A 24,994-nucleotide genomic window follows, 5' to 3' on the forward strand; every position below is an offset into this window, starting at 1 on the left:
AGGATCCAAATGTTGTTATGTCAAAAGTCAAATTGGTTTAACAAGTACTCGTAGTATATGTTATGTATCACAGTAAAGTTTAACTATGTTTAACTATGTTAGCGTATGTATGTGTATTTGATAGGAGTAAATATCTTTTCTAATCCCATTTAAATTCGAATTCGTTAGTTTTTTTATTAGGGAAAAGGTTTTTTTTTTTAAATGAGGGAAAAGGGTTGAGAATTTGAGATCTAGTATTCCACCTGAGTTTATTACTCCGTATCCTAATGTAATCCGGGTAGATTTTTTTAAAACCGACCTATTGTCATCTACTATAAAAATAGGAATTTAGACGGTTTCAAAAACATACGATGCTGATCTTCAAGAATTTGAAAGATATCAAGAGGGATTTGATGATTTCTTGATGAAATACGGGGATAATAATGATGAATACTCTGATACGAGAAAGATATATGATGACAATGAATTGAAGATCTTGAAGAATTTGTTCCAGAATTTGAAGGTTTGTATCAAGAATCGTGAATTGCATGCCATGAATTACATTGAAATTGTGAACAAGTTCAAAGATATTTTAATTGATGTTTTTGAGGCCGGCTCTATTGAAGTTGATGGCCTTGAATTGATTTCACAATCGAAACATCACTCGACTTACTCTGCGATCATCAATTTCTTAGTTGATTGTCATTTTAAACACGAACTTGAGGTAATTTGCTATTAATTTATTTTGTTGCAATTCCTGTTATACACTACATAAAATTATTGATGATATACAATAAAGTATTTATTTAATTGTTGAACTTTCAGTATTTCGATGATCTAGAGTACGATGATGTTGATGATGAAGATGGCTGTATAGGGCCACTTGATGATGTGAAACTTGAAGCTGAATTAGCCCTTAAAGTAATTCATCACTATAACAAGCACAAGGTTTGGTTAATCTTTTTGAATCATGTCGTATCATGTTATATCATATCGACTTATTGGACCCTTTTATATTATTATTGACTCGATCATTTATTAATTTGCAGAGAGCAAAACTGAAATTAGTACGGATGATAAGGGCCAATGTTATTTTTAGCTATCTTGATCATTACTACATTACATTTTCTGCCGTTGATGAAGATACTGGTTGTATTGGTACATACCAAGCTGCACTGGCAGAGCGAGGGTCAATCCGCATTATCGGGTTGTTTAGAGATGTTGATGCTGATAAAACCCTGTCTATTCTTTCAATCAAAGGTATAAAATGCTTCTGATTATTAATAACTGTTGGTGTTGGTATTGGTAATGGAATCGACGATTAATCGATTCTAGTTCCACCTCGGCTTATATATGTTTTTACTGTGATGGCTAATGTGCATGTTGTAATTTGATGACTACCAATCACCAATGTAATTATGTAAGCTTAGTTTGTTGCGTGCTTGCAACGTAACGTGTAACGAGCACTGACATAAGCTGATGTAAATGCAGGGGCAGAAGAAGAAGTGAATTATAAGTTGAATTCTCGGGCATCTATCCAAGCTGAACATCAACTGAAAGCTGAATCAAGCAGCTCTAACAGTGTCAGCTCTGATGTACATGCAGGGGCAGAAGAAGAAATGAATCGTAACTTGATTAATGGGGCACCTTCCTTAGATAATACATGTCTAGTGAAACATGAATTAAAAAGCAATGAATCTGTTAGTTGAAACTAGAACGAAGACTACTCGAAACTGATGAGAATAATGCTGTATAGTTAAACAAGGGATTCTGTTACTCTTGCCTTGTGATACTAATTTGTTGCAGCACACACTTTATGATACCAAGTAAATAGGTATTTTTTATGTCTTTGAAAATTTTCAGGACTATATGATCATTTTTTCTCTGGTATAATTGAATGAGATAGCATGTTGTACCCTGATTATTGGTATAAATGATAGGAAAAGAAGTGTAGCATTCATATTTAGACAACGATAAACGAAAAGTAAGGGCAGTAAACTCCCAAGTTGAAGAACACTTTGCGGAGGCAAAACCAATAACTTTTGGGTAGAAAATTGTCTTTTGATTTTGAGTGTTTCAAGCATATTTATAGAGAAGCCAATGTGACGGTTCATACTTTAGCTCATTTGCGTCAAATAAATTATGCGCTAGGAGGTTCCACCAACCCAATTGGACTCCCGGAGGATATTAGGTACCATGGTAAACATTTCGGCAATTTTTATTTTCGGGCGAAAAAATTCCAAAATTGAAAACTAATATCCACGATTTTTGAGAAATTTTGGAGGTTTCGAGGCCTGGTTTCGAAAAGTCTTGAAATTATAGGGGATGTATCTCAGGGTCATATAATGCCGTTTGGAACCATATATGATCATTATATGTTGTCAAAAATGTTCGTGGTATGCTTGAGTTAATGAAATAGGTGCAAGTTGTAAACCGGTAAATTGGTCGTTTAAAGGCAAATTGGATGGTTCTACCCACCCAATGGGACTCCCAGACGGTATTAGGGACCATGGTAAACATTTCGACAATTTTTATTTCTGGGCGAAAAAAATGGTCAGAAATTACAAAATTGAAAGCTAATATCCACACCTTTTGAGAAATTTTGGAGGATTCGGGGCCCGGTGTCGAAAAAGTTTTGAAATTCTAGGAAATACATTTCGGGGTCATATAATATGCCGTTTGGAGCCAATTATGATCATTATATATTGTCATAAATGTTCTTGGTTGACTTGATTTAATGAAATCGGTGCAAGTTTGAAACCGGTAAATTGGTCGTTTAAAGGCAAATTGGATAGTTCAACCCACCCAATTAGACTCCCGGAGGGTATTAGGGACCATGGTAAAAATTTCGGCAATTTTTATTTCCGGGCGAAAAAATGACAAAAAAATTCCAAAATTAAAGGCTATTTATCCACACTTTTTGAGAAATTTTGGTGATTTCGGGGCACGGTGTCGAAAAGCCTTGAGATTTTAGGCAATACATCTCGGGGTCATATATTGACGTTTGGAACCATATATGATCATTATATGTTGTCATAAATGTTCGTAGTAGGCTTGATTTAATGAAATCGGTGCAAGTTATAAATCGGTAAATAGGCCATTTAAAGACAAATTGGATGGTTCTACCCACCCAAATGAACTCCCGAAGGGTATTAGGGACCATGATAAACATTTCGACAATTATTATTTCCGGGCGAAAAAAGTCTAAAAATTCCAAAAAATAAAGGCTAATAAAGGGTAATAGTAATACAAGGCGATAGCTTTAGTGGGCAATTAACATTTTTTTGTTTTCATTTTTTCAATGTTTAGTTTGTTTACCCCTAATAAATTATGTTGCTCCCTATTTTATTATCTCTATTATATTAAGTGGCGTAGTAATTAACTTCAAATTTTAAAATTTAAAATCTGATTCACTTTACATTTGTCTCTCTACTCTCTAAGAGTTTTATGTTTTCAAGATTCTTAATAATTTGTTTACATGTTACGTACCTTTTTAAAATTGTACCCAATGTTTAAGGATTTCTCCAAAGTTAGGATTACGATAAATTGTAGTCATATACCCGTATATTTCAAATAACATCATCATTAATTCTATTGTTATATTAATCGTGTCATTCTCGTCTTCTTTTTACTTAACCTAAATAGGATTATTTGGAAATTAAAAATCAATACTCATAACATATAATATTATCTCTTAGCACTCTCCTCCTTTTAAATTACTTTCAAGTTTTTGGTTAAATCTAATTAAATTAGGAAAAGCATGCTTACAAGATCATGAAAAAGCTAACGCTAAAATAAGAAAAGTTTGTCAACCTTTAATTTTTGTGGTGCCTTCTTTCTGTCATTTTGGCTGTTAAGAGGCTAGAATAATAGTTGATTTATACCAATTGAGAAAGAATCCCACATCAAAATTCCAAAATCAAGCAGCTGTAACAGTGTAAGCTCTGATGTACATGCAGGGGCAGAAGAAGAAATGACTCATAACTTGATTAATGGGGCACCTTCCTTGGATAATACATGTCTAGTGAAAGACGAATCAAAAAGCAATGAATCTGTAAGTTGAAACTAGAATGAAGACTCGAAACTGATGAGAATAATGCGAGTACAAGACATAGCTTACTGCAATGATAGGAAAACAAGTCTAGCATTCATATTTAGACAACGATAAACGAAATGTAAGGGAAGTTAACTCCCAACTGAAGAACAATTTCGTGGAAATTACTTACAATTTACAATTATTATAACGGTTCATGTATTATTGATGGATATTTTGTTGAGTACTTAACTTGGTAGTTGACCTCGTAATTGTATTTTTGTGCTCTTTCACTGCTATTGCCTCTATATAAAGACACATATTGAGTATTATCAAAGTAATTAATACTTTTAAGTTAAACTTCATTTCTAGAAGAATTGATTCAAGCAAATATATATATATTTCATTATTACTTTCTTTTCGCTATTTTCTGATGAGTATCCCAAATAATCCTCCCGTTGTTGTTGCTACTACTCTGTTCATTGTGGCATTTTTATCTCTTTGCCTTCATTTTACAGGTATCTCTTGCTCTATCTCAACTTCTTTGCTTCAATTCGAATTCATATTAATTATTGTTTAAAGTCACATAAACACATATTTTACTAATATAGAATACGTGTGTTACTATGTACGTACTAATTTCTAATGACAATTTAATGTAGAGGCACAAATTGGAGTATGTAATGGAATGATCGGAGACAACTTACCTACCAAGAAAGACGTGGTGAACCTGTATAAATCTAATGGCATAGGGGCTATGAGGCTCTATAGTCCCGATTTAGCATCTCTCCAAGTCCTACAAGGCTCGGGCATTAAACTCATGCTAGACGTCCCTAACGAAGACGTTCAGTCCCTTGCATCTGATCAATCAGCGGCAATGCAATGGATCAACACTAACGTTGTGCCCTTTGCATCGACGGTCAAATACGTTGTTGTAGGGAATGAGATTCATCCCTCCGATATGACAGCCTCATCAGTCTTACCCGCTATGCAAAATGTTCTCATTGCATTAAAATCCAAACAATTAGAAAACAAAATTATGGTTTCTACATCAATTGATACTAGCCTAATCATAAACTCATATCCGCCATCAAATGGTCAATTTAATAACACGGCATACATTACCCCAATAATCAAATTTTTAACAAGTAATGGATCACCTTTGTTGGTTAACATCTACACTTACTTTGCCTACATTAGTAATGAGCAAAGTATTAGTCTTAACTATGCATTATTCACATCCAGTGGGACTGTTGTGACCGATCCAAATAATGGGAAAAAATACCAAAACATGTTTGATGCAATGGTGGACTCAGTGTATGCGGCTCTAGCAAAGGTGGGTGCACCTAACACGGCGATTGTGGTGTCTGAAACCGGATGGCCATCAGCCGGGGGAGATGCTGCCACGGTGAGCAACGCAGGAACATATTATAGGAATTTGATCAATCATGTGAAGCAAGGGACTCCCTTAAAACCAGGGCAGACAATTGAGACTTATTTGTTTGCAATGTTTGATGAGGATAAGAAGCCTGGGCCAAATACTGAGCGCAATTTTGGCCTGTTTACCCCTACTAAGGTTCCTAAATATGGCCAACTTAATTTCAGTTGATAATTTAAGTTTTTGTTTCCTCATCATTTCAACTTCATGTTTTTCAATTATTTGTACTACAATAGATTTTTCAGTTACTTGGAATAAAACGGTTAAGTTTTCTATTTATGTAAGAGTTTTCTATTTATGTTGTCATTCCTAACATATATGTGTTGAACCAATTCAATTTTCGACAACATTTAGACCCTATTAGATAGCATCTTTAATCTCTTAAACCATTAAAATGTTAATGTTCTCGAAGGTTAATAATAAATAATCGAAATTCCAAGAAAATTTTATTTTAATTAGAATAATTTCACGTAGCTATTACTTATTAACCCAATATTCCATAATATTTGAAATGTTTGATTAATCTATGGTTGATTGATTGAGCATCAAACGGGACTTTCTTATAAATTTCCCCAATAATTATGTGTTTACAATAAATGGCCAATACTTGCATATCGATCCTAGCTACAATATAATCCAGGATAAGATTTTAGTTGGTTTATTACTTTATTTCTCTTTATCGATCCTAGTATAGAGTCATTCTATGATTCTAGCATATTTAAACTGTGTAACATCATTAAAAGTCAAATTATAATACTCCCTTTGCTTCATTGTTAGTTAAACAGTCAAATTTGACACACATATCATATATAAAGTTGCAATTCGATTTCTACTATAATGTATGATAATCGCGTTTACTTTCTCTGTTTTTTTTTTCTCTCTCTTTTGCTTTTACTAATTCAAAAAAATCAAAAAATAGAGGGTTTATTATAAATTCAATTTCCAAAGCAGTCGTTAGAGTCCGATCCAAGATCACTGTTATACTTTACATTAATTATCTAAAAACATTTTTACATAATATTTATTGTTTTTTAAATTTCATACATTACTACTTACAAAGCCAAAGTTATTACTCCCTCCATCCCAAAAAGAACGACCCATTTGGGTTGATTACGCGGGTATTAAGGAAGTTAAGTAAAAACAAGTAAAAGTATATTGGAAAGATAAATTTACATGGGGTTTGTAAAAAAATAGAGAGAGAAAGTAATAAAATAACGTGGAAAATGAAATTTTTATATGGAGAAGCTAATTTTGCACAAATATTGTTGCAAATTGGTGGTGTTTTAATGCAAATGGGTCATTCTTTTTGGGACAAAGTTTTGGCCAAATGGGTCGTTCTTTCTGGGACGGAGGGAGTAGTACATCAATTCATAGTAAAAAAAAAAATAATCAAAATGTCAATTATTATTTTTGAAAAAGTATCCATATTCAACAATGCAACTTTAAAAAGTATCACAACATATAATCATGTAATTCTAACTAAGTTAAGCAATTATTAATTATATAGATGTAAATTACTATAAATGAAGTAATGGTGGGCATAGCATTTTGGGTAAGGGAGAAACATCCGAGTCCCATTATAATGTATGTCAATATTAGAAACGTCAATTGCATACATAGTACATCAACATATGCCAAGTTGCTTCTTGCTGGCCAATAAGCTAAGTCAGTCAACTCCTCAAAAGTCAAGACATAAGGCCAAGGCAAGCTCTTTGTCGAGTTTGTACTGTCCTGCGGTCATCCTGATCAGTACGTTGATTAGGGTAGGCTAGGCTCCACATCAGTACAATTATTGTCTCGTCAACATGCAAGTTGGAATTATTAAAACCAATTTATTTTTTTAAAATCGGAGATCGGACCTATATAAAGCTAGCTAGTTTTCCAAACCCTAATTATCTAGCTAGTTGGAGTAAATTAGATTGATGAACATATAACCTTTTAGATTATTGAAATATACTTACTAAACATTGATCATTGTGAGTATTCACCAATACACATTACATCATAAGAAATATAAGTATTTTTTTTGAAACCAGAAGAAATATAAGTATAATGTGCACATAATGTACTTTATATTGTTGTAGAGTATTGTTAGTATAGATTCGTAATTATGTTTACTTTTCTTTATTTTATAATGTTAGACCCTCTGTATACCTTTTCTCAAAGTTTCTTTTGTTAACATACTAAAATATCTAACAATTTTCTATTATATTCCTACATTTTTATTGGTTAACTAGGGAAACAAACAAATTAAAAATGTATCTAGCAATCAACTCATCACAAATCACAATACAAATGACCACTAAAGAATTTTCAACTATGTTTACTTTTCTTTATTTTATAATGTTAGACCTCTGTATTCCTTTGCTCAAAGTTTCTTTTGTTAATATACTAAAATATCTAACAAGTTTCTATCACATTCGTACAATTTCTTTCTATAAAATTAAAAATATGTCTATCAATTAACTCATCACAAAACAAAATACAATACATATGACCACTATAGAATTTTCAATACCATTGGCGACATTCTTATTGATAGGGACATCATGTCCCTACTTTTAATCCTGTTAATGAACAGCCTAAGTATGACAACCTCAGCCTATAATTTGGTTACTAAATTAATGTAAAAGGCAATTGTATATGTAGTGTTGTTATGAAATAGTCAATAATTTGATTTTAAATTCGAAGATTTGGATTGTACTATGAATGCAAAACCTTTGCCTCCATCTAGTCCATAAATTTTCGAGAATCATAACTACACATTATCGTCTTTAATTAGTTTCTAATTATTTGGATTAACTGCAATAGCGCTACCTTTTCTGTATCATCCATATTTATTGTTCTTGTCTTTCATCAATCCCAATTAGGCAATCACACGACTAATTTTGTTACGGAATAATTATCTCAGTTATCCTTAAACATTGTACATATAGCTTAATGTTTCAATTACTCAGACGGATCGGATAGAATGTTATAATTTGTACTCCACACTCCATATATTAATACAATAATGAAAAATTTGTTGATTTATTTACGAAAATACCCTCATGAAAAACAAATTTCGTTTCTCACCATGAGAAACAGGGAATTTCCCTTAGTCAAAATAATTGAATAGGTCGAGTTGTAGTCTCGTAGACCATCATATCATACATTTTCATCAATTATCTAGCCTCTTGCTTGATAATTTTGTCACAACTTCATTTTCATGCATTATTGTAAGTTTCTTTGGGACCTATAGCTTTAGGCCTTTGGCATATATATAACATTGACAAAATTTAACAGTAATTAAAAGTAAAAGTTAAGTATAATAATTAATAAATCAAAGAAACTCCAACCTACTGCTTTTGCTCTATATAAGAAAGCAGAAAATTTGTCAATTACTATCGCAGGTTAATACTACTTTGTAAATTACTACTGTTTCGGGGTTTTCTGATGTCCTGCGGGAGAGTTACAATTCCGAGACTGGAACCGGACGCCTGTACCTGCAAAATAACGGAGACTCCTGAGAGCTCCGCCTCCAACGGTCAAGTTAGTACCTGATTAAGGAGTAATCAATACAGAAATTAAAGTAATCAGATCTCTCTAGGTGAGAGTGCTTAGTGTTGGTAATCTGCGTTGTTAGCGAGATTAGCCGGTTGTTAATAAGTCTGTTCTTCTCTGCTTGATCTCTTAATTATTCGGTTCTGTGATTAATGAGGATTAATCGAGTATTTATAGCCTTGGGAAGCGTGCAACTCTCTAGGTTTAAGGTAAACCTAGGGCTGATCGGGCCTCTAGACTGAAATGGGCCTTGATGGCCGGTTGTCCCATTTGGCATGGGTGGACACGTGGCGTGTCTTAAGTGGTCCGTGGAGGACGTATCTGTGATTGACACGTGGCAAGCTCCTGTTGGCCTTCGTGAAGGACACGTGGCGGAACCTGGTTGGTCCACTTGTCAGACGGTGATTGGTGGATAAAAATCCCCTAATCATTTGCCCCTCACAGGTGGCACGCGACTGGTCACGTGTCGCCTGTGACAGGTGTCGCACGGTGACAAGCGACGGCCCGTTACAGGTGTCACCTTGCAGACGGCCGAGAGATTTTCCCGCCCAATTTTTGAATTTGGAAGCGACCATTCGCCTTCTCATTTTGCCTATAAAAGGAAGTGCTGACTTCGGTCATTTTCACATTTGAGAACTTTTGCGAGAACATTCGGACCCCTGAACTTGCTCTGACATTTTCGGACTTTTTCTGCCTACCGCCTGTTCTGACAAGCCGACTGACCCGAACTTCCAGGACTTCATCAACCGTCACCCGTTCAGGTGACTCAGTTCTCTTACTCTTAATTTTCTTTTTATTTTTTGAAATGGCACCATGGAAGCACACGACACGCCCTAAGTTAGTGATCAGCCGGTCACCGGGGACGGCTGAATCTAGGACTAGGAGTGCCGCCTGCCCTTTTCTGGACCCATCTTTGCCCTTTATACAAAGTCCGACTGAATCTGTGTCTATGCAGAACGTGATGGCCAGAACAAAAAAGACTGCTATGATATCAAACTCAGACGGCTCCTCCCAAAGGGTGCTCCTTAGTGAAACATCTGACCAGGCGCCAGATGTAGAACGAGGCGACTGTCAAGCTGACAGTTCTGAGAGAGGGACCAAGGTGTTCCCTTCCCATCTAACCGTGGACATGTCTAATTTTCCTTCTGCTCCTTCTAAGGGAGAGGAGGCGGGCCCCTCTAGGAGAGGGGAGGAGTCGTCCTCTTCGGACTCGTCAGGGGACGAGTCCGAATCCAGCTCTTCTGACCATAGTTCTTCTGGCTCAGAAGAAAAACATAGCCGCCTACAAGAGGCGAGAAGTTCTCATGCAGTGGAGAAGGGGGATAATTGGGCAGAGCCGTCCGCCTCTTACAGAGAGGAAAACGCCCCCTACTACTGCAGGGTGCCCCGGGGCCGGATTGCAACCATGCGAGACAATGTGGCGAGCTTTATTGCTAACCACAAAATGGGCCCGGAGTATTTACTGTTTGTGCCGGATCCAGAAGATACTGTCGTCTGGCCGGCTGGTACCAGCTATGGTGACGGCTGCTTTGGCTGCTATGTGGCGGCCATCAAAGCTGGACTGCGCTTCCCATTACATCCGGCTGTTCAGCGGATTTTAGATGGGTATGATCTGGGGTTATGGCAGTTAGCCCCCAACTCTTGGGTAAACGTACTCGGCTATGTGGCCGGGTGCGAACTGAACGGGGTGGAGCCAAGTTTTGAGGCTTTCGCCCACATGAACTATCTCAGCCGGACCCCTAAGTCAGGAGGTACCGGCTGGTATCAATTAACAAGCCATAGGGGTTACCTCATGACGAGAGGTAAGGCAAACAAATGGAAGGATTGGCGGAACACCTTCCTTATTATCGAGATTTCAGACACGGAGCTGAACAAACGTTTTAACAAGTGGAACAGGGATCCGCCTCTTCTCGCAGGCGGCCGCAGCATGCCGCCTGTTCCCCCAAAGGCTAAAAAAGAGATCCTAGACAAAGGACTCTTCAAAGTAGAGACTAGGGTGAACTCTACTTCAGGGGTACGAGAGCAAGTACCCCTAAATTGCGTCCCGAGCTTCAAGTGGCTCTATGACGAGTACTTCTTGGCCGCCTGTGGCCTCGGCAGTCGGTGCTCTAGAGGTAGCCGGCCTGACGAATACTCTGTTTTTTCACGCCTTGTTTACTTGGGATTTTTACTAACTTTGCTGTTTATTTCTTTCAGCCGACGCCATGAGTAAAATAACAGCATCTAAGACTGCGGCGGCCATGCTGCGGGTCTCGCTAATGAAGCAGTCGTATGCCGACTCCCCCAGCAAGGAGGCACCCTTGGTAAGCTTTGAAAACTCTTCTCCTTTTAGTTGTATTATGCATATACTAACTCTTTTTGTTTTCAGTCTGGCACTCCAAGGGCTTCTTCCTCGCAACAGCCGGACCCCAAGGCCTGGAGGACGACTGTTGCAAGCTCTCCTGGGTCTTCCAGGAAAACAGTGGCGGCTGAGAAGCAGCCGGCCACTTCTTCAAAAACCCAGGCGGGGCCGCCTAGATGTATGGACACTTGCTTGTTTAAAAAACTCACCCTTGATTCCTTCTTGATTAGATCTAACTTGTTTTTTTTCTTTCGCTTAATGCAGCCGGCCCCCAGGGACTTGACTTGGTTGAGGTAGCCAAGTCAATGGTTAAAGTAGTTCCTCCATCTGACAGGGAGGCGGTCAAGGGTGCCGGCACCCTTGACCTCGATGGAATTTCGGGGATCCTAGCTGAGGTATACTTAGCACCTTTTTGAGCTTTTGAGTTCCAGGACGCCTGTTAACTCTTTTGATTGAAAACTGACGCCTGTTTTTCTTTGTACTTAGGCCCTGCTCCGAGTCAACAGCCTTCGCAAGCCGATTGATCGGAAAAACAAAGAGGTAAAGGCCGCAAAGGCTATGGCCGCCTCCAGCTGTGATAAGGCAATGTTTCAAATTGCCCAAAATGAAGTACTGACCCTTGATCTTCTTTATTATCAGGCGCAGGCGACCGCCGCTGTTCGGGCTCAGCTAGAGACGGCCCAAAAGAAGGTTGACGAGCTGGAGGGGACCGTCACCAATCTTAAAGCCGAGCTAAAACCCCTTCGCCAAAAAATGCACTCTTACGAAGCCATGGAGAAATCTTTGGCTAACGTAAAAGAACGCCTGGTGAGCCAGGAGAAGAGTCTTACCCAAGAGCTCTCGGACAAGGCCGAGCAAGAGAAACAAGAGCTCGTCCGAGAGATGGTGGAAGACTCCGCCCAAATCCAACGCATGACCTGGGAACGACTGTTCCCAAGTGCCGACTTTGCCTCATGGGAAAGAACGTACCGCCAGTGTTCGGAAATATATAATCAACAGATCCTGGCGGCTGCTGAAGAAGAGGCGTTGGACGTTGCGTTGGAGGAGGAAGAGCCGGTTGTGGCGCTTGTGCCACTTGGGGGTAAGGCATCAAAAGATGGTGCAGCTAAGGCCGAGTCCAGCAAGAAGAGTGCTGACCAGGCGGCTGCTGCTGATACTGAACTGCCCCCTTCTTAAGCTTTAAGTATTTTTTTTTTTTTTTTTTTCTTTTCACGGCCTGCGTGCCGTTTGCTTTGTAATTACCCGGCCAGGGGGCCGGGGTTTTGAATATTCTGCCGGTCTTTTGTGGCCGGCTTATTTTTAATCAAATTTTCTGTCTTTGTTTAAATTTGTCTAAGTATTTGAAATTTGCTCACTAGACCGACTGTTGTGTATGGCCGAACGTTAAGACAGGTACAAATAGTAAGTATGCCGCCTATGCCCCTGGACGACTGGTTGTCTGTTTCCAGGATAGATGATCAGTCGGCCATTTAATCAATCGGTATTCGAACTCTTTATTCAATTTGACCAAGTAAATAGAATTACCTAGTAGCCAAGGAATTAAGTAGGAAAACAAGCGGCGGGTACCGGTTGTTTCCCTTTATTGCCAATGTTGGCTTTTAACTCGTTATTTGTTAACCTAGCAAGAGTATTGGTTGAGAGCCTTTGTTTAAAAACAAGTGGACGACTCATACCTTTTAGGCTCCATACCAAGTTTGAGTGACTATTAAGTTAACATAGGAGTTATTTAGTCTTTGTCACAATCTTTATTGAGTAGTAAAGGTATCAGGCGGCGTAGGCCGGCTTGACCCCTTGATTCACCAATGTTTGTTGGCTATTAACTCAATAGGTTATCCAGTAGGAATAGGGGTTCGAGTGCCCTTGTTTGTTTAAAACAGGCGGACGACTCAAACCTTTTAGGTTCCATACCAAATTTGAAGGAGTGACTATGAGTTAACTTTGGAGTTACTCAGTTGCCGTCACTTTTGTTTGAGAAGTAGAGGTACCAGGCGGCGTAGGCCGGCTAGACCCCTTGATTCGCCAATGTTTGTTGGCTATTAACTCAATAGGTACCCCCTGCATTTATCCCAAGTAATACAGGCGGTCATCTGACTCAGATGTCAACTGCTTCCACTGGTTTGGTTAGTGATAGAGTTATCCTTGTCTCAAAAACGGCTACGTGGTTGCCCTTGGGGTCAGTCGTATAGGTGCCGTGTAATTAGTTTATAGAACAATGTTCCACCCAAAAGGGAGCTGCTCTCTGCGACGAATTTCATCCTAATGGATGCCGCCGGACGCCTGCTATAATGTTGGGACAGGTCGGATTAGTTTTTAAAAGTTGGATCAGTTGACTAGGCGCCTGGTCTGATCATTCGGCCAGTGGCCTTGGTAAGTTCTTGGTGAACGTAGGTGCTAAGTAAAAGAAGGGTAGCCGCCTGTTAGTTACAGGTTCGGCCAGGCCCTAATCTTTTTAGCTAAGTATTGTGAGTAAAATACTCGATGGAGAGTAGCCGACTGTAAAGGAACAGACGGCATGCCCCTCTAAAGATAGAGTGAAACTCAATGGAGAGTAGCCGACTGTAAAGGAACAGACGGCATGCCTCTCGTGATACAAAAATGAATAGTAAATGCAAACTTTATTAAGTAGCTCTTTACTTTACATCATTCAGAAAAAATATTTTTTAAGGTTATCTACATTCCAGGTTCGAGGCAACGGTTGTCCGTCTGGTGTTTCCAGACGGTAGGTACCGTCCCTGACTTCCTCATAGATTCGGTAGGGTCCTTCCCAGTTGGGAGTTAGTTTGCCAGACTCATTAGCCCTACCAACTGCTTCCATTTTTCTAAGTACAAAGTCCCCTACTTTGAGTGGACGCCTGTGTACTTTTTTGTTGTATGATCTAGTCATTCTCAGGCGATAGATCTCATGACGCAAAACAGCATTGCCCCTCTTTTCAGGAAGTGAGTCTAATGCCAGGCGCATAGCTTCCCAGTTTGCCTCTTCGTCATATAGCATTACTCGAAGAGTCGGCTCGTAGTGTTCTATTGGAAGAACAGCTTCTGCACCATAAGTTAGGAGGAAGGGAGTTTCTCCAGTCGCCCCTTTTTCAGTCGTCCTAATGGCCCAAAGAACATGTGGTAGTTCATCTGCCCATAGGCCGCCTGCTCGTTCGATCTTTTTCTTAAGACCGTCTGAGATGATTTTATTAAAGGCTTCTACCTGGCCGTTTGCTTGTGGACGACCGACAGATGCAAAGTAGTGTGCAATTCCTTGGTCTCCCAACCAGCTTTTGAGAACAGGCGTCTCAAATTGGGGACCATTATCAAAAACCATAGACATGGGAACCCCGAACCGAGTGATGACGTTTTTCCAAATGAATGAAATTACATCTTTCGTCTTGATTCCCTTTACAGCCTCTGCCTCTACCCATTTAGTGAAGTAGTCAACGGCAACAAGTATATACCTTCTGCCGCCTGTAGCAGGCGTATATGGACCCAGAATGTCCATGCCCCACTTAGCAAACGGTAGGGGGCTGTGAATGGTAGTGAGGTCAGTAGCCGGACGGTGAATTAATTTGCCAAACCTTTGGCACTTGTCACATTTTTTCACCATCTCCATTGCATCTGCTTCCAGAGTAGGCCAAAAGTAGCCCTGCCGTCTTGCCCTTTGAGCAAGCATCCTACCACCTATATGGGAAGCGCAGAAACCAGAGTGAAGATCATCTAGTATCTCTCGTCCCTTTTCAGGAGTAACACACTTTAAGAAGGGTTGAAGGTGCCCCCTCTTGTGAAGTTCTCCCTGTATCATTTCAAAACAGGAGGCTCGTTTTTTCAGTGCTGCCGCCTGTTGAGGATCATCCGGCAGTGTACCGTTTGTCAGATATGCCCTGATTGAATCCATCCAGGTTGAGCTTCTGTCTAGAATTCCAATAGGATTTTCCTCGATGCTTCTCTTCTCCATTACTTCCCAAAACACAGTTCGAGGAGTATCGGAGGAGGCGGATGATGCTAATTTCGAAAGTGCATCTGCCTGGTTGTTTTCTGATCTCGGCACTTGGATCAGATGGAAATCCTCAAGGGAGCCGACTGCTTGTCGGACCGCCTGTAAGTACTTGATCATGGCCGGATGTGTTGCTTCGTATTCGCCATTGTACTGACTCACTATCAGTTGTGAATCAGAACAGGCGTCTATTTTCCTTGCCCCTGCCGCCTTACACATGCGGATCCCGGCTAGTAAAGCTTCATATTCTGCCTCATTGTTTGAAGCCTGGAAACTGAAGCGTAGAGCATACTCGAACCTGTCGCCCTCTGGAGATTGGCATACGACGCCTGCTCCACAACCGTTTGAAGTAGAGCTTCCGTCCACATATATCTTCCAGACTTGGTCTGGAACTTGAGAGTCAGGAGGACGAGTCATCTCTACAATAAAGTCAGCAAAGGCTTGCCCCTTCACTGCTTTTCTAGGCTCGAAAGTAACTTCGAGACTCTGCATTTCTATGGCCCATTTGATCATTCGTCCGGAGGACTCCATGGTGGTAAGGGGCCGCTTGATCGGTTGGTCGGTATACACGACGACTGCATGTGCCAGAAAGTAGGGCTTCAATTTTTTAACAGCCATGAAGAGTGCAAGACCAAATTTCTCCACTAGGGGATACCTCAACTCGGCATTTTTCAGTACGTGACTGACAAAGTAGACTGGGAGTTGACAGCCGTCCCTTTCAGCAAGGAGCACCGCGCTTAACGCATGATCAGAGACGGCCAGGTACATGTAGAGATTTTCTTTGGGCAAAGGGCTAACCAGCCTCGGCAAGGAATGCAAGTGAACCTTTAATTTCTGGAAGGCGGCCTCAGCATCCGGCCCCCATTCAAACCTTGCCTTCTTCTTAATTGCCTGGAAAAAGTATAAGCATTTGTCGCCTGATCGGCTTAGGAATCTTCCCAAGGCCGCCAGACAACCTGTTAACTTCTGAACCTCTCGGACAGTACGAGGCGACTGCATGTCAATGACCGCCTGTACCTTCTCAGGGTTCGCCTCTATTCCTCTCTGGTTGATAAGGAATCCGAGAAATTTCCCAGACTCAACTCCAAATCCGTGTAACAGTATAATCCCTGATCAGTGACGAAGGCCGTCTTCTCCTGATCTTTCTTCCACAAAGGAATTTGATGAAAACCAGAATAGGCGTCCATAAAGCTCATCAAGGCATGGCCGGCTGTTGAGTCGACCAGGTTATCAATTTTAGGCAGTGGGTAACTGTCTTTGGGGCACGCCTTGTTCAAGTCTGTGTAGTCTACACACATTCGCCAGGTGCCATTCGGCTTTTTCACAAGCACCACATTTGCAACCCAATCTGGGAAGTAACATTGCCGAATGAACCCTGCATCAAGTAATTTTTTGACTTCGGCGGCTGCCGCCTGACTTCTTTCTTCGCCATGGTTCCGCTTCTTTTGCCGTACCGGCTTCTTTTTCGGATCCACAGCGAGTTTGTGTACTGCCAGATCAGGACTAATGCCTGGCATTTCATGGACTTCAAATGCAAAGATGTCCTTGTATTCTTTCAACAGGTTGTGAAAGTCGTCACCAAGGTTTCTCAGAGCAGTCGTCCCTACTTTGACTGTTCGGTCAGGATGGGAGTCGTCTAATATCAGGTCCGCATGCTCACCAGCCGGCTGAGGGCGGAACTCATCCGGCCGGTCCTCTGCCAATGATTGCTATTTTCTTGCTTTTTTTGCGGACTCAGTCTGGGGTGCCTTTCTCTTTTTGTCGCCTGTTTCTTGAACAGGCGCACTTTCCTTGACATTGTCAAGGTCTGTTTTTTCTCCACTTGACCCAGTGGCCATAACAGTGGGCTTGACATCCGAGAGATAGCACTCTCGGGCCATCCTCTGATCTCCCCTTAGGGAGCCGACTGTTCCATTGTCCCTTTCAAACTTAAGCAGCATAAGTGACGGGATTATAACAGCCTTGGAATTATTCAGGGTTGGTCGACCCAGAATCATGTTGTAGGCAGAGAGTTCCTCTACCACTAGGAACCGGACTACCATGTGTCGTCCTTCCCCTTTTTCGCCCAGGCGGATGGGTAGATCTACTCGTCCCAGTGGGTGGACGACTCCTCCTCCAAACCCTATTAAAGGGTGGGAGGCCGGATGTATGCAGTCCGTCTGATATTTCAGTTTTGACAGACATTTGCTGCTGATGAGATCTGAAGAGCTCCCGGTATCTATGAGGATTCGACCAACTCTCTGGTTGGCCACTTTACATTCAATAACGAGAGGGTCGTCATGCGGCCCCCTTATTCCTCCTAGATCCTCTTCAGTGATGACAATCTCAGGAAATGTATATTTGGACGGTCGTTCTTGGTGAACGGAATTTACATCTAACCGCCTTATATTATCTTTGTTGCCCCTAATAGTGGGGCCGCCTCCTGAGAAGCCGCCTGCAATGGTGTAGACGACTGCATCATCTGTATCGGAACTGTCGGCCTGTTGATTCTTTTTGGCCGACTGCTTTTTTGAGGCAGTATTCCCCGTAGATTTCTTGACATAAGTGTCAAGATCACCTTGATCAGCCAAGCGGTCTAGGTACCGCATGAGACTGATGCAGTCATTGGTGTGATGACCAATGTCATCATGATAAGCGCAGATTTTGTCTTGGTTCCGGTTGCTCGCAGAACCCTTCATGGGGAGCGGCTTCTCAATTGAGAGTCGTCCCTTTATTTCTTTTAGGATAAACTGGTTATCCTTGTTAAACACATACTTTGGGGAGTATGGTTTGAATTCTTTTTTCTTTTTCTGGGCCGGCTGTTTAGAGGAATCAGCCGCCCAGACCCCTTTTCTTTTTTCATCTTTGTTGGACGACTGTTTCTGTCGTCCTTCTCTATTGTCGAACCTCTTCCCGTCCGACTGTTTCATCGTACACAGATCAGTCGCCTGTATATAGGCTTCTGCTTCAATCAAGGCCTCTTGAAGAGTCGCCACCCTTTTTCGAACTAAATCAAATTTGAAGGTAGACCCGTCTTTGAGACCTCTAAAAAAGTCAGTATAAGCTACCTCATCCGGTAACCCTTGAATCTGTATTCTCATCAGGTTGAACCGCCTGATGTAGGAACGAAGCCCCTCCTTTTCACCCTGCTGAATTGTTCCCAAATCAAGGGTCGTTTTCTTCGCAGGGATGTTCATTGCGAAGTTGGAGGCAAATAAGTAAGCAAGCGTCCTGAAGCTGTTTACACAACCCGTCGGCAGGTTGCCGAACCATTGCTGTGCAATTCCCTTGAGAGTCGCTGGGAAACACTTGCACCAAGTGGGATCATCCAACCCTTGAAGGTACATCAGGTTGGTGAATGCCATCAGATGGTCTTCCGGGTTAGTAGTGCCATCATAGGCGCCTACTAAAACATTTTTTACTTTGGCCGGCTGAGCGGCTTCAGTAATTTCCTTGGAGAAGGCCGACGGCTGTTCACCAAGTCTAAGCAGCCGTAGCTGCCAGTCCATAGGTTGGACGTTTTTTTGCTACAGGTCCACCAAATGGAGGTGGCTGCATAAAATATTGTTGTTGCGGCACAAATGGCAAATTTGGTACCGCCTGCGCACTATGAAAGCCGGACTGACGGGAGGTGCCGCCTGACTGACTCTCATGGTACGACTGAGTTGGCCTCATCGAGGCATTTCGCAAACTGTCCTGAAAATTTGAAGTAGAAGCCGACTCTGATAATCGGTCACTCTTCTTCTGCTCTAGCAGGTGCCGAGCATCTGTGAACGTTTTCTTTGACCCGTCCGCCTGAATATGACGAACCGGTTTTCTATTTCCCGTAGGATAACGGAGTTTTGTGAAATCAAGAGCAGACGGCTCCCGCTTCTTAGATTTAGGATGGGGAGTCGCCTCTCGCCCTTGAACTGGCTTCCTCTTCAGTGAAGTGGAAGGTTTTTTGGCCGACTGCTCTTTGACTGAAGCAGGCGGTTTTTTGTTGATCAACTCTTGGATCTCTCCCTTGAAGCCCCTCATGAAGGTCATGAGTTCGTTCCTTGTGATGGGAGCAGACCCATCAGTCGGCTGTTGCCGAGCAAGCGGTGCGCCTGCTGGCTCGCTTCCTGTTTGAAGATACTCCCGTTCCCTTATTTCAGTATGACGGGTACGGCGGGCCCTTAGGGTCCCGTCTGGAGCTGTATGAGTTTCAACTTCAAATTCACTTTCGGTATCATGGTCCGACTGAACTTGAGGGTCGTCTAGGGGACGCCTCTCCTCTGGAATCGGTACAGACTTGGATGCCATCTCTGAAGTACTCTCCCCACAGACGGCGCCAAATGTTTCGGGGTTTTCTGATGTCCTGCGGGAGAGTTACAATTCCGAGACTGGAACCGGACGCCTGTACCTGCAAAATAACGGAGACTCCTGAGAGCTCCGCCTCCAACGGTCAAGTTAGTACCTGATTAAGGAGTAATCAATACAGAAATTAAAGTAATCAGATCTCTCTAGGTGAGAGTGCTTAGTGTTGGTAATCTGCGTTGTTAGCGAGATTAGCCGGTTGTTAATAAGTCTGTTCTTCTCTGCTTGATCTCTTAATTATTCGGTTCTGTGATTAATGAGGATTAATCGAGTATTTATAGCCTTGGGAAGCGTGCAACTCTCTAGGTTTAAGGTAAACCTAGGGCTGATCGGGCCTCTAGACTGAAATGGGCCTTGATGGCCGGTTGTCCCATTTGGCATGGGTGGACACGTGGCGTGTCTTAAGTGGTCCGTGGAGGACGTATCTGTGATTGACACGTGGCAAGCTCCTGTTGGCCTTCGTGAAGGACACGTGGCGGAACCTGGTTGGTCCACTTGTCAGACGGTGATTGGTGGATAAAAATCCCCTAATCAACTACCGTAAATTAAAAAAGTTGTGAATTACTACCGCAAAAAATTTTAAGATGTTGCGATTACTACCAAACTCCCATTAAACCCAACTATGACGTCATTATATCACTTTAACCATTATGACCAGAATTATGACCAAAATTTAAATAACTAGTTGTAGCTTAATGACAAGCAATGGAAACAAAAATGCATTAGGACAATGCAAGGACTAGATTAGTAAGGCTTAATCAACCACTATGTTCGTCATTTTCTACCCACATGTGATTGTACATAGTGTAACCACAGTTTTTGAGTGGAGGAATCCTCTAAATAATAAAAGAAAAGTAATAAGACAAGTATTTTTGTTTAAGTAGTAAAATATTACCTCCGTTTTTTTAGTTGTCACGTATTCTTTTTAGGAAGTTTTTTTTAATTAACACGTTTTCTTTTGGGGTAAGTTTTTACCTTGCATTTACAAGCTACCCCACTTGCTTTATTATTCTCTCTCACTCTCCCTCATCTCCTTAATATATGTGCCTAAATCAAACGCGTCAACTAAATAAAAACAGAGGAATAAGTATTATTTATGTATTCTTGTTTCACAAGGGCGGGCCAAGCGGCTTTCAAGTTGCTCTCTATTTTGATTTGGAGCATCATATCGTACATTTTCGTCAATTAGCTAGCCTCTTGGTTGATAATTTTGTCGCAACTTCATTTTCATGCATTATTGTAAGTTTCTTTGGGACCTTATCTTTGGCATATCTATAACATTGACAAAATTCGACAGTAAAAGCAGAAGTTTTTTGGAATAGTGGATAAATAATAATTCAGATCTCATATAATAATTAATAAATCAAAGAATAAGAACTCCATCCTACTGCTTTTGCTCTATATAAGAAAGCATACATAAGTAAGGACTTACAAATATCTAATCAAGAATTAGTTATTAGTACTAATTATTTTCCTTCTTACAAAAAGACTACATTTTTTTTTCTTTTTTTTTTTTTTTGATAATCTTAAGGCCATCGATAGTTCATGGTCATGGCTGTTGCTACCTCAATGTTCATTATTATTGTTCCATTTTTATTGCTTGGCCTACACTCCACAGGTATCAATCTCTATATCCATTGTTTTTCCTTCGATAATCCATTATCTTAGCTTATTAATTAGACTTCTTTTCGAAGAATAAAGAATTGAAATTTATTGGTTTGGGTCAATATTATTTTTAAATGTATGTTTGGGTTAAGTTGAGCATACTACAACAAGTTGACTTTATCAATACGAGAGACATACATAATAATTTGTAACACTATATGTTACAAGTTTTTACTAACACTAATGATGGTTTAATATATGTAGAGGCACAAATTGGAGTATGTTATGGAACGAAAGGAGACAACCTACCAAGCGCAGAAGATGTAGTAAGCCTCTATGAAAACAACGGCATAAGCGCAATGAGACTATATGAGCCTAATGAGCCGATACTCAAAGCCCTACAAGGTACGGACATCAAACTCATGTTGGGTGTCCCTAATGAAGACATTCAATGTATAGCGACCGATCAACCAACAGCTGACGATTGGGTCCAAACCTACGTCGTCCCCTACGCTACTACAATCAAATACATTGCAGTCGGTAATGAAATCCATCCATCTGATCCGGAAGCCTCATGTGTAGAACCAGCTATGCAAAATATACTAAGCGCGTTAAATTCAAACGACTTGGGAGGCCAAATTAAAGTTTCCACGGCAATTGATATGAGCTTAATCAAAAACTCGTTTCCACCATCTGAAGCCAAATTTAAAAACTTAACATATATTACACCGATATTAGACTGTCTAACAAATAATGAAACGCCTTTGTTGGTAAATATTCAAACCTACATTGCCTATATAAACAATCCGAATAATATTACACTTGACTACGCGTTATTTAAGTCACAAGGGGCTATGGTTTTTAATGATAAAGGGAAGCAATACAATAATTTATACGACGCAATGTATGATGCAGTGTACGTAGCTATAGGGAAAGTCGTTACACCACGTCAAAAGGGCAACAATTCAATATTTGATGGCATTAAGGTAAATAAGAAGAAACCGTTGCCACCGGCGGATTCAGAAAGTGGGTGGTCATCTTCTGACGGTAACGTTGGCTTTGCTGCCATGTTGCAAACTAAAGGTGGGGGAAAGAACGGACAACCCGGTAAGATGCAGCCGAGGGGGCCTAAGCAAGGGTTGCCGCCGCCACCCTCGAAGGGAGGAAATGTAGCCACACCGGAAAATGCAAAGACTTTCTACACGAATTTGATCAAACATATTAAGGAGGGCAAAGGAACACCTTTGAATCCAGGGCTAAAAATTGAGACATACTTATTTGCAATGTTTGATGAAGATCAGAAACCCGGGAATGAAACCGAGCGTCATTATGGTCTTTTTAATCCTGATGATGAACAACCTAAGTATGGCCAACTCGACTTTTAATTTGTTTAAATTTACAAACTTATGTATTATATTGTTATTCACTTTATCAAATATTATGATATATAATAATAAGTTGTGTATTGACAAGCGTAAATTTCTAAGTTTTATGATAACTCTATAAAATAATCCATAGCCTAGCTGTTGCTCGATCTTGAACAATTATTTGTGCAATTATTAAGGATGCTCGTCCATGAACAAATTATTGTACTTAATCGTACCAAGTGGCCAATTCAATCTCCATAGCCCACAGTTTTACATTTTATAAAAAGAGGGTGTTAACTGTTAAATATAAATAATAAAATAAATAAATAGTGAATATGTTCAATAATGTGATCTGAATATAATGGTACATATATAAATTCCCTCAATAATAAGGTAACTCAAATCAACCAAGTGGGCGGCTAAACGAACTAGTAGTACAACTTGGACTTGTTCAAGGTGTACGTGTCATGTTTTCTTAACATGATAACGTATCATTTCCGTTTCAGTCACTTAATGATTTAGTGTTAAATTAGTTACTAAAATATACATACTCTTAAATCTCGATCACAAAGATAATTTCTCGATCACAAAGATAATTTTTTTAAAATAAGTTGTGAGAAAACACCTTAAATTATTAAGACCGATTACAGAGTATAGTGCAATCAAAGATATAATTCTTAAACAGGATAAGGCATGGCACATATACAATAAAATAAGTGACATTATTTCTATAATAAGAAAAATGAAGTTTACTAAAAGAAATTATAATTGATAGTAAAAAAAATAATAATAAATAAATACATACTACCTTCATTATTTTATTGCAACTTTGATGCAATATCTTAAGTTATATTTTAGTAAGAATTATACAAAGTTGTTAAATTTTATTTTATTGCAACTTTGATGCAATATCTAGGACGTTTTACCAAATTGAGCTTTAAACGGAAACTATTTACGAAAATGGTTGCGTGGCAAAACTATTTACCAAACTAAGCTTCCAGCATAAAACGCTGTCTCGGACAGCGTTTTACCCCTGGTTTTTTTTTTAAAAAAAATTCAACTACAACTATTTTATATGTTCAACATAAAGCTCTGTCTGAGACAGCGCTTTATGCTTGAACATAAAGCGCTGTCTCAGACAGCGCTTTATGCTTGAACATAAAACGCTGTCTCAGACAGCGCTTTATGCTTGAACATAAAGCGCTGTCTCAGACAGCGCTTTTCTGCTGGAAACAGCAACCAGCATCTAGGCAGAAAACAAGCTTCAGCAAACAGCTTGCATGCTGCAGTCCTCCAACAGCCACCACAACAGCCAGCTCCACAGCCCTACCCCACCACCGTCGACCACCAACTCCGCCACTCCCCACCACGTACCACCACCATATTCTGGGAGTTCCGTCAACTTTAAGCACTGCAGAAAACTCGAAACAGCCCAACAACAGTCCAACCACCAAATTAACTTCAAAGCACACACGGAGTCATTCAAAAAAGATTTATTATATTAATTTCATAAGTGTTATGTACATCATTACACAAAATAACAGGGAATACAACAGATAATACTAGCCCGACTCATTTATTCGGGGTAAAGGTCCTGCCTCCTGAGTGTCGGCCCTCCGTCTGACACGTCGCCGCCTGTAATGAGTGACGGTGGTGAATGGGTCTCGGGGCGGTGGGGGAGTCAGCTGACTGGACGAGGGGTCCTCCTGGGTACCAGAGGGCGCAGTACTGTGGATGTTGTAATCCTCTGCGTGTCTGGGTGACGTAGGATCACATCCACCGCTGCTCTGGCCGAGATCGAACTGTGAGTTGCCATCATGACCGTCCCGCCGGTGGGCGAGATGAGCGTGACCATATCTCCGTAAGGTAGCGACGCCCATATCTCGCACCTGCTCGACCTGGGCTCTAGTGGGTCCGCACTCAAGGGAGACTGATAGCGCATCAACCATCGCCACCATATCCGCCGCCTGCAGTAATCATCGATCAGTCAGATCTATGGCATACAAATATGGAAATTGTTGAAAAGGAGTAGAAAAATAATAACTCACATATCCGCTAATGATGTCATATGCTGGATGGTAATGTGTGGATGGTGGTGCGTAGCTGGGGTTGATGAAGCGTCGTGTGATACGCCTGTACCACACCATGTACGGATCGTCGGGATCCATAGCCCCCTGCATTAGATCACCTCCTACGATGAACTCCAACCGTTGCTCCCATAGCTGAAGGAAACGCCAATGCTCCAGCGCCCAGCTGGTCTCCCCCTTTCCCCGACGATCAATGCCGTGAAGCTGTACACTAGTGTCACACCCCTGTGGGATAGTCTGGCGTAGTCCAAACTGCCTCATGACTCGGTCGGGCAGGTGACTCTCCACAACCTCGAAACAGATCA

The 24,994-nt window shown here is 40.8% G+C and overlaps 4 protein-coding genes across 4 annotated transcripts; 3 read left to right on the forward strand and 1 right to left on the reverse strand.

Annotated features, from left to right (window-relative positions):
• The first annotated feature begins 800 nt into the window (after positions 1-800).
• Positions 801-1,839, forward strand: LOC110717196. Its single transcript, XM_021895840.1, has 3 exons — positions 801-927; positions 1,029-1,239; positions 1,471-1,839. Exons 2-3 carry the CDS (start codon positions 1,053-1,055, stop codon positions 1,686-1,688), a joined length of 405 nt encoding a protein of 134 aa, XP_021751532.1. The 5' UTR covers positions 801-927; positions 1,029-1,052; the 3' UTR covers positions 1,689-1,839.
• A 2,497-nt stretch (positions 1,840-4,336) lies between these two features.
• On the forward strand, positions 4,337-5,734 carry LOC110717185 (glucan endo-1,3-beta-glucosidase-like). Its single transcript, XM_021895830.1, has 2 exons — positions 4,337-4,530; positions 4,675-5,734. Exons 1-2 carry the CDS (start codon positions 4,446-4,448, stop codon positions 5,619-5,621), a joined length of 1,032 nt encoding a protein of 343 aa, XP_021751522.1. The 5' UTR covers positions 4,337-4,445; the 3' UTR covers positions 5,622-5,734.
• Positions 5,735-21,002: 15,268 nt separating this feature from the next.
• On the forward strand, positions 21,003-22,727 carry LOC110717179 (glucan endo-1,3-beta-glucosidase-like). Its single transcript, XM_021895824.1, has 2 exons — positions 21,003-21,248; positions 21,500-22,727. The coding sequence occupies exons 1-2, from the start codon at positions 21,176-21,178 to the stop codon at positions 22,618-22,620; spliced, it is 1,194 nt and encodes a 397-aa protein (XP_021751516.1). The 5' UTR covers positions 21,003-21,175; the 3' UTR covers positions 22,621-22,727.
• Positions 22,728-23,856: 1,129 nt separating this feature from the next.
• LOC110717181 lies at positions 23,857-24,787 on the reverse strand. Its single transcript, XM_021895826.1, has 2 exons — positions 24,651-24,787; positions 23,857-24,569 (listed from the first exon to the last, which is right to left on the reverse strand). The coding sequence occupies exons 1-2, from the start codon at positions 24,780-24,782 to the stop codon at positions 24,165-24,167; spliced, it is 537 nt and encodes a 178-aa protein (XP_021751518.1). The 5' UTR covers positions 24,783-24,787; the 3' UTR covers positions 23,857-24,164.
• Between the last annotated feature and the right edge of the window lie 207 nt (positions 24,788-24,994).

This window comes from Chenopodium quinoa, unplaced genomic scaffold (assembly GCF_001683475.1).
Source record: "Chenopodium quinoa cultivar QQ74 unplaced genomic scaffold, ASM168347v1, whole genome shotgun sequence".
NCBI classification, from domain to species: Eukaryota; Viridiplantae; Streptophyta; class Magnoliopsida; order Caryophyllales; family Amaranthaceae; genus Chenopodium; species Chenopodium quinoa.

Bases quoted from the DNA above. Each gene is read 5' to 3' on its own strand.
- LOC110717181 (XM_021895826.1), bottom strand. From the start codon at position 24,782: ATGCAGGGGGCTATGGATCCCGACGATCCGTACATGGTGTGGTACAGG. The intron at 24,570-24,650 runs GTGAGTTATTAT...TGATTACTGCAG, and splicing joins ATGACATCATTAGCGGATAT to GCGGCGGATATGGTGGCGAT.
- LOC110717185 (XM_021895830.1), top strand. From the start codon at position 4,446: ATGAGTATCCCAAATAATCCTCCCGTTGTTGTTGCTACTACTCTGTTC. The intron at 4,531-4,674 runs GTATCTCTTGCT...AATTTAATGTAG, and splicing joins TCTTTGCCTTCATTTTACAG to AGGCACAAATTGGAGTATGT.
- LOC110717179 (XM_021895824.1), top strand. From the start codon at position 21,176: ATGGTCATGGCTGTTGCTACCTCAATGTTCATTATTATTGTTCCATTT. The intron at 21,249-21,499 runs GTATCAATCTCT...TAATATATGTAG, and splicing joins GCTTGGCCTACACTCCACAG to AGGCACAAATTGGAGTATGT.
- LOC110717196 (XM_021895840.1), top strand. From the start codon at position 1,053: ATGATAAGGGCCAATGTTATTTTTAGCTATCTTGATCATTACTACATT. The intron at 1,240-1,470 runs GTATAAAATGCT...ATGTAAATGCAG, and splicing joins GTCTATTCTTTCAATCAAAG to GGGCAGAAGAAGAAGTGAAT.